Genomic DNA, 14,098 nt, shown 5'->3' with positions numbered 1-14,098 from the left:
TGTGTACCCCACTTCATCAAGCACTATGGTAAGTGCAGATCCATAGCTGATATCCAAATGGGCAGCAACGGTGGACAACGTAATCTGTCAGCCTTCTCTGATGAAGGCATTCGCAATGTCAATATGGGTTTTTCTGTGTGAAATTGATGCCCTACCAGACTGAAATTTGTCAGTTACACTTGTTCTTCCCACTCTAAACCTTTCTAGCCATTCATACACTTTTTGGCGGAGTGGTGGCTCCGAGGCTAGGGATCTGCACTGGCAATCAGAAGGTTGCCACTCCGAATCCCGTAAATGCCAAAAGAGGACTCTGCTCTGTTGCGCCCTTGAGCAAGGCCCTTAACCTGCAATTGCTGAGCGCTTTGAGTAGTGAGAAAAGCGCTATATAAAATTAAAGAATTATTTTTGTTGAGTCATGGCTGTTTTCACTTCCACACTGAGCTATCGACCTTCAGTCAACTTCAGCATGTTTCACACCCTCAATGCTGCAAACCCGCAGCACAGCATCCATTTTCATTGGACCTTGGCTTTAACTAGACTAACAGTGTTCGAACTACTCATAAGGCATCATGAACGTGTTGTGCCACGTCAGCTTCTGTCCTTGGCGGTTACTGTGTAATTTTCAAATTGTCTTCACTTTCTAATTTACCCTCGTACTTTCAAGAAGGACTAACATTTTTTTTTTTACTGTGTATTGACTTATAGGTAATTAAATTAGTTTCTTGTTCAGATAACAATATGTGGTGGGGTTTACAGAGGCTCCTTCAGTAGCTACAACTGTACTTTAAATGTTAAGGCTATATTTATAGTATATTAAGCATGGTCATAATAAGAAATAAAAAAAAAAAATACTATGACAACAGTATTTTATTAAACTAGCAGCTGAGCTTACTTCGCCTCAGCTTTCAAGTATGTGGCACATGTGTTTTCATTTAAAAAAAAAATTAAAAAACATAAAATTAAAACTTAAGCTTGCAAACCTTACCACATGAAAAAAATGAATCTCTTAAATCCCATCCATCCATTTTCCAACCCGCTGAATCCGAACACAGGGTCACGGGGGTCTGCTGGAGCCAATCCCAGCCAACACAGGGCACAAGGCAGGAACCAATCCCGGGCAGGGTGCCAACCCACCGCAGGACACACACAAACACACCCACACACCAAGCACACACTAGGGCCAATTTAGAATCACCAATCCACCTAACCTGCATGTCTTTGGACTGTGGGAGGAAACCGGAGCACCCGGAGAAAACCCACGCAGACACGGGGAGAACATGCAAACTCCACGCAGGGAGGACCCGGGAATCGAACCCAGGTCCCCAGGTGTCCCAACTGCGAGGCAGTAGTGCTACCCACTGCACCACCGTGCCGCCCAGAATCTCTTAAATATGCAGTTAAATTTAGCTATGTTATTACTCAGTTTTTTTGTGTATTTGGAGAACATTGAAGAATGTGAAGAGACATGAGTTAATAAAATAAATAAATAAATAATTGTCATAAGCACAAGAAAACATCCTGCACGCACAAGATTTTTTTTTTGCGCCCAATGGTAAATTTTCACATGCTCATGACATTTTACGGTTTCTCGTGTGCAGGAGAGACCATCTCACGCTCACAAGATATAAGAAGTCCCTTTAGGGACTCTGTTAATTTCAATCTTTATTTATTTATTGCTATTTATTATTGGTAACATTTTCAATTATTTGTTGTTCATTATTAATGTCATTAAAAATTCATTGGTACAGTTGAATTTTCAGTGGTTTTTTTTTTTGTTTTTTTTTTTACATTATCCTGATTACTAAAATGCAAAATAGTAATAGATAGATACTTCATTAATCCCAAGGGGAAATTCACAATAATAATCATAATCATTAAAATAATAATAATAATTAAATAATGATAATAATAATAATCATTAAAATCAATTCACTCCCAAAAATGGTAATGGTAAACACCAAAACAAAATGGAAATGGTCATGTGACCAAAAAAGCGACACTTTCAAGGGGGGGTCTCTGCTGCTATATCAGATTTATCTGGGAAACACTAAACAGGAAATATTTCTGTAGTGTTTTGTATAGCTTGTCAGCTCTGAATCAACATACTTGAGTGTTAAAACAGAATAAAAGAACACTAAGCATTAGGTTCAAGAGCAGGAATGACTTCCGGCTTTACAGCCACATTAAAACCAGTGTTAACCAATGCCTGCTGCACTAAACTCTCACCGGAAACGTTCCTGACCAGCTGTATCCCAGATCTGAAGTTTCACCGTCTTGCCACCAACATTGACGACTTTGGAACCAAACTCTACACCAATTGTGTGATTTGAGTCTTGCTTAACTGTGGAGAAAATAAATAAATAAATAAATAAATAAATAAATAAATAGGTCAAGAGTCTGACTGACTGCTGACAACATCTGAAAGGAAAAGGACTAAAAGAAGGTCAGAGGCTTTTAAACAATAATGAAGCAACGATAGACATTTACAAAATCAATACAGAACAACCACAAAATTAACATTAACAAAGGCATATGAACACAGTCCTTAAAAAGGCTATAAGCATTTGGGTTACTTGTTTGCTATGTAGGCTATTGAACAGGTAAACAATATTTTCTTTATTAACTACAGGCTTTTGCAGCTATGCCAACAGTTTTATAATCTCATTCTAGTTCAAGGTTCTACTGCTTATGAATAGCAATCAGAAAAAGTCGGCTGAGTCATAAGAAAGTGTCTTCTTTTAAGCATCCACAATGGTCTCTTACTAGATGTACTAATGGGGGGGGGGTGGGGGGGTGGGGTTACAGTATTAAGAATGACATAAATCCAATTCAGGGTCACATTGGGCCTATCCTGGCATCACCAGACACAAGGCAAGAGCCAACTTAAAATTGACTTGTGGTCCTCAATACAAAACAGACCTAGTTCGGAATCGGACATTAACCTAAAATTTATATTTTTGGTTCACAAGAGGAAAACCCCCAGACAGTGAGTGGGTGCAGGACACTTGAATCTGTAAGGCAGCAGTGCATTTCTGTGATGCCCAGATAACAAACAGCTGCTGAGTATTAAGTCACATATCAAAGATCATTTGGTAGATAAACTTTATAAATCCCATGGTAACTTATTTCAGATATTACCAATGCATTTATATATAGAGTTGCTTCTACATTTTTTTAAATATTTACACACCATTTCTTTCACATCGGATAATGTGCTCTAAGAAAGATTGATTTATCTATAAATGAATGGACTACATTCCATTAAATTTCTTAAAATTTATTGTGTCTAACTTGGGTTAAAATGAATTGTATAATTTAGCAATATATATTACTAGAAATCTATCATTATTCAAATTCCTAAGGTATGCAGACTTTTTAAAGCATGCAAAATATATGTGTCTTCATGGACATGATGTCAGAGGCTAATTTTAAAGTTGACTGGCTGAAGGTGAATGGCTGCCCCAGAATAAAAGCCTTGAATTGGTTCCTGGAACAAAAGAAAACAACCATCTCAGATAATAAGATTAGACAGAACTTTATTTGCCCCTCGGGGAAAATGTATCTTTTTATAGAAGCCCAGAAATTAGCCAGAGAGCCACCACTCTGCCCATGGAGCCACCACTTGGCAGTTACAGTCACAGTGAGGTGCTACACAGAAGACATGGGTTCAATGGCACTCCAGCTGTGGTGGATGTTTTCTTACCTGGCTAGATAGCCATTATAAGGGAAGGACACGGATGGACCGGGTTGGTTAGTGGTACCTTTCCTGGTTGGGAGGTCAATATGAGGGAAGGACAAAGCGCAACTGCTTCCTAAGGTTTTGTGCTCCCCCAGTACACCAGGTGGCAGTGTCCAGGCAGAGCTGCTATTCCCCATTACTGAGAGGTTCCACCAGACCCAGAAGTTTTTCCAGATGGCACTCCTGTTGTACCAGAAGTACTCCAGGATTTGTATTGAAAAGCAAACGCTCTGCCTCATCTAGCAGTCCACGTTGGGAGGAGGTGGACAAGGCTTGCTTGGAGGAGAACGGAGATGTAAAAGAAAAAGGAAAGAAAACAGAACTGTGACTGATTTATTCAGTGATAAAAACCTGTATTTTGTTCTGCATAAAAACCTCTTTCTTTGAACCAGTAACTGTGTGGTTTGGTTGTGTCGGGCGTTTGGGGTGCAGGTGTGCCCTCTAAAAGGCGTACTGCTGTTGGTATAAAGGGAGCCCAAGTCGCATTTCTTGACCCACTGTGTGTCAGAGAGAGAGAATGTGCAGCATTGTTCATACTGGCACTCAGTTTTGTCTTTATTCTCTCCTCTACTATGACCTCCAGGGGGTCCAGAGTGCATCCCATAACTGAGCCTCTCCTGAAGTGATGTTACCAGCCCAGCAACTCAACAGTGTAGAAAACTGCACTGGCCATCTCAGAGTTGTAAAAGATATGATGGATGTCACCACCCATGGTCTCCTAAGGAAAAACAGCCTGCTCTGCCCTTTCTTATAAAGTTCTACTGTGTTACAAGAACAGTCCAACCTGTTATTAATGTGGACCCCCAAATATTCACCAGTAGATTAAAAACAAAGACTGCTTTGAAACACTGAACAAATTGAGAAAAGGGTCACAATGGATCACAAAAAAACGTACATTTTTGCAAAATCTGTTTTTCTTTAAAGCTTAATCCAATAACATTGTTAAACGTCAGAATTCTAGCCTATTTTTGTCTTCAAAACACATGGCCAGACATTTAGAATAATTACATAAAGACTGGATTTTATTTTTATCAAATTTAGATCAAAAAAACTACATTTAACATTTTAATGTAAACTAAACTAAGATGACTACTAGTGATGCTCCAATTCGAGTGACCTTCAAATGTCTCAGCTGGAGATCAGCAAAATGCCAATCTCAAAAAAATGTGTATTTTTTAGGCTCTTTTTCCCCAATTTTATTTGAAGAAAATAACATTCTAATATATAAGTCTAACTTATATAACAATCCATGCAATCAAGCTGAACTTAAACCAGAACTCAACCTCCCCCCGAAAGAAAGAGAGAAGAGCGAATAGCAAGAGCAAATCTTTAAAAACAACAAAGAAGGGAGAACGTCATTTTCCCCCAATATAATAATATAGATTAGATCTTGCCATATTTTTAAAAAGTTTTGAACTGATCCTTTAAGCGAGAATATGACTTTTTCCAATTTCAAGTAGTACAGAACATCAGTCATCCACTGACTTATAACAGGTGGCCTGGGATTCTTCCAGTTGAACAAGATAAGCAGGGTTCCCACTCTTTTTAAGGAATCATTTTCCAGGACATTTCCAGGAGCTTTTTCCGGAAATTCATGACAGGATCTGGTCATACAGTCATACACTTTAGTCGCAGGCTTAACGCCATTTTAATTTCTCTTTGATTATGCAGGGACTTAGTGTCACCGATATGCTAAATTACATAAAGGCAACACCAATTAATGCACTGATGTATAATGGAGTTGTTTGACCTCTTTTTGTTACACACTGTTTTAAACTGCAAAACTCTTTTAAAGAAATAAATGCCTCTTGGATTGTGGAAAACTATCCAAACACTGACATATACTGAGCAATTCCATAATGTTCAGTATAGAGCTGTTGATCACACCATCAAATAGGCTACCATAGTGACCTAATTTCAGTAAAAGTTACTTGCATATTACATATTATGTCATTGTTTGTATCAAATAAATTTATGTACAATGTTTGTATTAAACAAAACTGCATAAAGCCAATTTATTGCCTATATCATGTGTATGATGCCTATAACACTAATATATGCAACAATTGGCACGTGACAAAACAAAGTCAGAGTTAACTTTCAACTGGTAGCTTTGCTGGGAATACAGCAGCTGTAGAATTTGAATAAGTCAACGACAAAGATTATAATAAAGAACTTATCTTTGTGGGAAAAGAAGCAAAATACATCCATTTTAAATCATGATAGCCTTGCCATCAATTCCTGAGTTGAAAACTTGGTTAAACTAGAAAGAATACTAGGAACAAAGGATAAGAGCCTGAACTCCAGTATATTGGAAAAAAAAAAACAATCTATAAGTCACTGTAGTGTAACCTATGAAAAAGGCATCTGGTGTAGGCCTAGGTTTAGAAACAATGCTGGTGTTGCTCCTTGAGGTCTGAAAAAACTGCATCCAGACCGATGACCTCTTTCTTTTTTTCAGCAACACTTTTACGATAGGCATTAGATTTTGTGAGCAGTGTAAAGTCCTGTTTTCTCTCAGCCTTCTCTGCCATTGCATCTCCTTCTTCTTGCATTGCCTCAATGCTAGTGATTATTTTCTGTCTCTTTGCTGCCACTTTTGTGATTTCAGAGCGGAGCTCTTCTCTTTGCTTGTCATTTTCAGTTTCCTTTATCTTCTTTTTTTCATCATCAAGGTATTGGACATATCGCATCCTGGCATTTCTGCAATGCTGCAAGAGGGGCTTTGGCAATACTCCATCAAATGAGCCACCAGTCAAAGAATCATTTATAAATATAATTGCCTATACATGTCTCAGTAGGTGGAGACATTGCGCAGCAGAGGCCACGACCTAGCTCAGCTGTCATCATATCTAGACTTACGAACAGCAAGCTGTTTCAAACAGAAAAATTAAAAAGGGAAAACAGAAATAAAATTCCAGGACAAGAAAGATTATTTCCAGGACATTTGGCCATTTCGATCAGTTTCCAGGGGCCTCATGTATAAACGGTGCGTACGCACAGAAATGTTGCGTACGAACCTTTCCACGCTCAAATCGCGATGTATAAAACCTAAACTTGGCGTAAAGCCACGCACATTTCCACGGTAACTCACTCCTTGGCGTACGCAATTTCTCCGCTCGGTTTTGCAGACTGGCGGCACCCAGCGTCAAAGCAGTGCTACTGTTCCTGTGTGGTTACTCTTTCTTAGATCCACATCCACGGCGGCGGCTTTGTCAAATAAACTGAAATTAACCGCATATCGTTCATAAATTTAATGCATCTGATTGTAATTAACCTGTAACAATATAATGGTCCACAGAATGGTCAAACTACTGTTCCTGTGTGCTCATCCTTTCTTTCTTAGCTCCACATTCCTGACGCGGCTTTATAAATACACTGAAACTAACTGCATATTGTTTATTAGTGTAATGCATCTGATTGTAATTAACCTGCTGCAATAGAATGGGCCAGGGAATAGCCATAGTATTTCAAATACCAGAACTGCTTTAGCGTTGTTACGCTCACTGCATCTTGTTCTTCTTTTTGCTGTTCCCATTAAGGGTTGCCACTGCGGATCATCTTTTTCCATATTACTCTCACTGCACCACTCAGAGTATTTATATCACTGTATCTGAGTGTGAATCACAGCAGCAGATGATCGGAAAGAGAATTATCGGTATATAGTTTCAAGTACACACTACCTCAACCACGGCAAAAAGCGTCAAAGCCTTTCCTGTACGGCTCTCGCGTTTCAGAAACAGTTTCATCCCAAGAACTATAAATGCACTCAATCACCTCACTGTAAACTTGCACTACAGTTATAATATTGCACAACCTGCGCTACTTTATAAAGCGCGTATGATGACAATATCATTTTTAAGATGAAATGCAGCAAAATATGTTGCTTATAGTATACAGATAAAACTTTAACTTCATTTAAATAATCTGTATTGTTAATAACGGTGCCGCAGCGTATAGCTGGTTCAAGGATAGCTCCTGCCTTGCGCTGTATTCTTGCTGGTGCTGACGCGACACTGGAAGGATAGACGAATACTGTAGAATAATTAAACATGTACTACGAAGATATTTCAATGTTCCTTAAAAGTTTTGAAGAATCGGCGTTCTAAGCTTACAAATGGCTTAACGTCTATTACAGAGCTGATTGTGTGGCGATTGGAGAAAGAAAAGTATGGACAGGAATTGGAGGTTAGTACGTTTGAAAGAGACAGTACTTCTGTAATAAATTATTTCATCGAAGGTCGCACATGGTGCAGCAAGCCTCTTGCGTGAGATATGAACAATCACTGCGCCACCGTGTTCCCATGTTTAATAACATTCTTTCATTCCTATCATCATGAAAATGATATCACGTATACATCTCAGTATTTTAATTATTCAGAGAGCTGTAATATCTCGAATGTAATGCATTCTGTGTCCTGTCGGAGAAAGAGAAAGAACGGAAGCACGTAGTGATTCACACACATAGAGCACATAGAAGATCAAACACAGAAAAAAGCATTTAACATGCTACTTGAGAAACTAGTAAAATAAACGATTTTAAGATGAAGTTTATGATGTTCTACTTTAATGGCAAAATAAACTACGTGATTAAAGTGGAAATTTCGAGATTAAAGTTGACATTTCGTGCTTTTTTCCCACTGTGTGCCTATGTTTTTTGTTTGTACCCTAATAAGCTTTCATATGACACTCAGACGGTGGGCTACGACTCGCCTTTTCACAGCGACTTTGATATGTGATTTCTTTTTTATTTCGGGCACTGTGCGACTTTGTGAATTTGATCTTTCGAGTTTTTCCGACACTCTGTCACTCGATCAGCTTTCTTTTGTTGATTATACCACTGTTTAAACCAACAAATAGTACGTTTTTCCTTTGCCTCCACTTGGTATTCGCTGAAATTCTTATATTTTCCCCTGTGCTTTTCCCATTGTCTTTTCACAGAAGGCTATTTATATTGATTTGCATATTCAAAGAGGCGTAATTCTGGGAGGAGTTGGGGCGGGACAGAAGGCGCGTGCACGTGCGTTACTTTTCACGCAAATCGGGATTTATGTAGTGGAAGAACGTGAAAGTATGCGTGCGCACAGATTCCTGCATCTGGATTTTTCTGTGCGTACGCACAATCCCGCTTTTGTGCTTACGCCATGTTATAGTGTGAGTTCTACGCACGGCGTTATACATGAGGCCCCAGGTCATTTCAATGACTGGAAAATAACCCTCAAAATTTTCAGGTTTTCCAGGACGCGTGGGAACCCTGATAAGTCTACGTGCCAGTAGTGAGGTGTCGGTTCATTACAATCAATTTGCCCTTCACTTTAAGCCCATCTGGGAGCCCACCAAACACAACTGTTAATGGGATAGGAGTGATTGAGAGGCATTCAAAGATTTTTGTCCAGAATGATGTTAATTTGGTGCACACCCAAACCATGTGGCCCAGTGAGGCTGGAGCTCGATTGCAAAGTTCACAGGTTGAACCATGGCCTGGATACATTGTGGACAATTAAGAATTCTGGTAATGAAGTTGCAGTGCTTCAGCAGGTCAAGTATTACAATACTTCAGGAAGTGGGCATGTATTTACACAGCCAGAAGCAGCCTGCAAACCAAAAGCAGCTGGGCTGTGTTTAGGACAGAGAAGATCAAAATATTGGCTTTCACATAAAGAAAGTAGAGTAATAAGATGACTACAATCTGAGGAAAGGCGGACAAATATGTTGATCTTCAAAGGTTCTGTTCAGTACAGAGGCTGATGCTTCAGATTAGAGGAGGAACAGATTATCTTAAAAATACAGCAGTGTATCGATGAATTAAAATGTGCCTTTACTGATGAGGAATAGATAGGCTGTTAGTTCAAGCACCAACTAACGCTCACCAAGCAAATAATTAATAAATAATTAAACATGTTTACACCTGCTAATCAATGGAATTATCTAATCAGCCATGTAGCAGAGAGCAATGCTTAACGGTACAGTTCAGGAACTTCAGTTGATGTTCACATCGAACACCACGATAAAGTAAAAATGTGATTTTAGTGATTTTGTCAGTGGCATGATTGTTAGTGCAAAATGAACTGGATTGATTATTTGTGTAACTGCTGACCTCTTGGAATTTTCGAGAAGTGTCCAGCTGCAGTCAGTACAGTTTTAGGCCTTGGACAGATCTGAGCACTTCAGACACTATGAGGTCCGTAAACTGACATCCCCTTCTGGAGCCATTCCCTTGTTTCGCTGGTGAACTGACGTCTATATTACATGCTCCTCATGACGATTTCAATTCCCTTTAGTTCCTGCACTCAAATGTTCAGCATTTATTAATCTTCTAAACCAGGGGTGGGCAATGTCGTTCCTGGAGGGCCGCAGTGTCTGCAGGTTTTTGTTCCAACCCAGTTTCATTAATGAATAAACAATTATTGCTGATGAAGCCCTTATTGCTTAAGTGACATTTTGATGCTTCATTTTAGTGGTCTCGCTTGTTAAGGTTCTCCACCCTTAATTGCTTATTTCAATCTTAAACAGCTGCATTCATTTTTTAATGGCTCCTTATGAGCAATAAAATGTAAAAGACAAAGCAGCCAGCAGTTCTCCATTCGGCTTGTTTTCATTTACATCTGTGTGTGTGTTCATCATGCACTGTTTGATTTAATAAAACATATAATAGAAAATATGACAGACTGAAAATTATCTGTTTTAGGCTTCATTTGGATGATATACTTGGAAAGGAAAAAATCTACGATATAAGAACTTTACATTGCTTACTAACAAGCCATAAAATTAAATAAGGTGTGAGACTGGCAAGGATTGGTTTCTAATTAAGCAGTTGGGTTGGAATGAAAACCTGGAGCCACTGCGGCTCTCCAGGACCGACATTGCCCAACCCTATAATCTAAACTATCGAGGTCTCTCAGTTCTGCATCCGAAGCAGTTCTTTTGGTGGCATATTGTAGAAACAAACTGAACAAAAAAAATCATAACATTTTGTATTTTATAATATACATTTTCTATCTGCATTTGCCATGTCTCACTCATGAGACTGTACTTTTTAATACGTTAGTTATACGCGGCACTCAACGGAGTAGTGACTCTGTGGCGAAGGATCTACACTGGTAATCAGAAGGCTGACCCCTTATAAAAATGGGAAATGCTAAGGAAGAAGATGAAGAAGAATAAATCAGCTATGATTAACACTACATATTCTTATAGACTCTGAATTGAATAAATCATATGATTTGTGTAAACAGTGAAAATATGCAATACTACGCGCTGGATGTCTAGGAGCTCTTTAGAGTACTGTCTCTGTGTGTCATATCATTAGTGCTGTATTACTGGTGTACAAAATTTTAATATTTATATTAATGATGCATTAATTGTGTGTAATTGGAGTTTATGCTCAAGAGGAATGATATACTCACCCTCAGAAGCACAAGGAGGCATAAAGTAGTCATTTGAGTCGCCCAGCTAAGACCTGCTCTGTTAGACTAGCGATTTTGCATACCCATTATGGATGGCTTGCGACCTTGCAGCAAGTACAAAGAGACGTTTATTACATTAGCGCAACAGTTTATCCCGGTGAAGCTTTTTTTTTATTTATAATAAATATTTTTTTGCACACACGTTCAGTTTGCCACCATTACTATAATAATACATTTAACACAAAAGTGTACCGCTAACAAAGGGGTGGGGGTATGGAAAGTGGGTGGAGACAACAGAGATGCAGCTGACAGGGGCATCATATTACGGGCCTCAGAATGTCTCAGGTTGCTGAATCTATCCGAGGCCTAAAACTGTCCTGACTGCAGCTGGACTCTACTGGAATTTTCCTGCACAAGTCTCTAAAGTTTACTCAGAATGGTGAAAAAAAAGTAAGCAGCAACTCTGAGGAAAGTTGATGAGAGAGGTCGAAGGAGAATAGCCAGATAGGTTCAAGGTGACGCTCTGTACAACTGTGGTGAACAGAAAAGTAGTTGAGAATGCACAGTATGTTGAACCTTGAGGCAGATTGGCTACAATAGCAGAAAATGTCGGGTTCCACTCCTATCAGCTAAGAACACAAAGCTGAGGCTGCAGTGGGCACCGGCTCAATAAATCTGGACAGTCAAAGTCGGGAGAGAAAAAAATAAATAAAACACAGCCTGCTCTAATGAATTTCAAATTCTGCTGAGGCACACAGATGGCAGGGTCAGAATCTGGCACCAATAGCATGAATCTTTGCACCCAACCTTGTGACAACGGCCCAGACTGCTGCTGGTGGTGTAATGGTGTGGGAAATGTTTTCTTGGCACACTTTGGACCTGATAATACCAAATCAGTAATTGCTTGAATGCCACGGCCCATCTGAGTGCTGTTGTTGAACAATTATGTCCCTTCATGGCCACAAGTTATTATTAATGGCTACTTCCAGAATGAAAAGGTGCAATATCCCAAAACAAAAATCATCTCATACTGATGTGATGAACATGACAATGACTTCAGTGTTCTTCAGTGGCCTTCCCAGTCACAGAATCTGAACATGTAGTTAGAACGGGACACTCCCAGCTTATAAATCTGCAGAAACCGCATGATGCAAACATGTCAACATGGAGCGGAATCTCAAAGTAATGGATTCATCATACTGTGGAATCCACGCCATGAAGAACTCTGGCTGTTTTGGGGGCAAAAAATGGCCCTTCCAAGCATTAGTATAGTGGTCCTAAGAATTTATTCAGTGAATCTATAAAGTTGCTAATCCCATCATCTTTTTAGTAAACATATTAGGGACATTTTTTTGGAATTTGGAAAGTAAATAAGACAAGCCATTTTTTGTTTTAGCTTTTTTGGTTAATGCCATATCTTCTTCTTCTTTTGGCTGCTCCCGTTAGGGGTTGCCACAGTGGATCATCTTCTTCTATATCATTCTGTTCTTGTCATCTTGCTCTGTCACACCCATAACCCGCATGTCCTCTCTCACCACATCCATAAACCTTCTCTTAGTCCTTCCTCTTCTCCTCTTGCCAGGCAGCTCTATCCTTATCATCCTTCTCCGAATATACCCAGCATCTCTCCTCTGCACATATCCAAACCAACACAATCTCACCTCTCTGACTTTGTCTCCCAACCGTCCAATCTGAGCTGACCCTCTAATGTCCTCATTTCTAATCCTGTCCATCCTCATCACACTCAATGCAAATCTTAACAATTTTAACTCTGCTACCTCTAGCTCTGTCTCCTGCTTTCTGGTCAGTGCCACCGTCTCCAGCCCATATAACATAGCTGGTCTCACTACCGTCCTGTAGACCTTCCCTTTCACTCTTGCTGATACCCGTCTGTCACAAATTACTCCTGACACTCTTCTCCACCCATTCCACTCTGCCTGCACTCTCTTTTTCACCTCTCTTCCAAAATCCCCATTACTCTGTAGTGTTGATCCCAAGTATTTAAACTCCTCCACCTTCGCCAACTCTACTTCCTGCATCCTCACCATTCCACTGACCTCCTTCTCATTCACACACATGTCTTGTTTGTAGTGATCTTCATTCCTCTCCTGTCTAGAGCATATCTCCACCTCTCCAGGGTCTCCTCAACCTGCTCCCTACTCTCGCTACAGATCACAATGTCATTGGCAAACATCATAGTCCACGGAGACTCCTGTCTAATCTCGTCTGTCAACCTGTCCATCACCATTGCAATTAAGAAAGGGCTCAGAGCCGATCCCTCATGTAATCCCACCTCCATCACTCCAACTTCAGACCTCAGCACAGTCACACTCCCCTCGTACATATCCTGTACAACTCTTACATACTTCTCTGCCACTCCCGACCTCCTCATACAATACCACCGCTCCTCTTGAGGCCCCCTGTCATATGCTTTCTCCAGGTCCACAAATACGCAATGCAGCTCCTTCTGGCCTTCTCTAAACTTCTCCATCAACACCCTCAGAGCAAACATCACATCTGTGGTGATCTTTCTTGGCATGAAACCACAATGCTGCTCACTAATCATCACCTCACTTGTTAACCGAGCTTCCACTACTCTTTCCCATAACTTCTTGGTTAGTTCCATACGCACGGTGTATATTAGATGCACATTTATTACGGTTAAATTTTTACATACATCTTTCATTAGTAAAAAGTATTTATTTTTAGTGATTTTATTTTAGTTAAACATTTTCAATAATAGATAGTTTAGATAAATAGAACTTTACTTCTCCATGGGGAAAACTTGGCTTTTTCCAGAAGCTGATTAAACAAATAAATAAAAAGATAAATACCTATATATACACACACAAGAATGACTACAAAAGTTAAATTAAAATTAAATAAAAATAAATAAATAAACAAAAACTGCAACTAAAACCAAGACTATAGGAAAGACTATTTGTTACAATGG

At 39.5% G+C, this 14,098-nt stretch overlaps 2 protein-coding genes across 2 annotated transcripts in view; one reads left to right on the top strand and one right to left on the bottom strand.

Moving 5' to 3' along the window:
* ap2s1 (adaptor related protein complex 2 subunit sigma 1) overlaps nucleotides 1-14,098 on the top strand; it is a 372,915-nt gene that overhangs the window by 206,389 nt on the left and 152,428 nt on the right. The gene's annotated exons all lie outside the window — the stretch shown is intronic.
* The window catches only part of rab4b (RAB4B, member RAS oncogene family), a 73,737-nt gene that overhangs the window by 37,073 nt on the left and 22,566 nt on the right, over nucleotides 1-14,098 (bottom strand). Inside the window, 1 exon segment of the mRNA XM_051934389.1 lies at nucleotides 2,227-2,341. Within this exon segment, the coding sequence (XP_051790349.1) occupies nucleotides 2,227-2,341 (115 nt within the window).

This window comes from Erpetoichthys calabaricus, chromosome 1 (assembly GCF_900747795.2).
Source record: "Erpetoichthys calabaricus chromosome 1, fErpCal1.3, whole genome shotgun sequence".
NCBI lineage: Eukaryota > Metazoa > Chordata > Cladistia > Polypteriformes > Polypteridae > Erpetoichthys > Erpetoichthys calabaricus.
The sequence above is the reverse complement of the archived record's forward strand: the minus strand, read 5'-3'. Positions and strand labels throughout refer to the sequence as shown.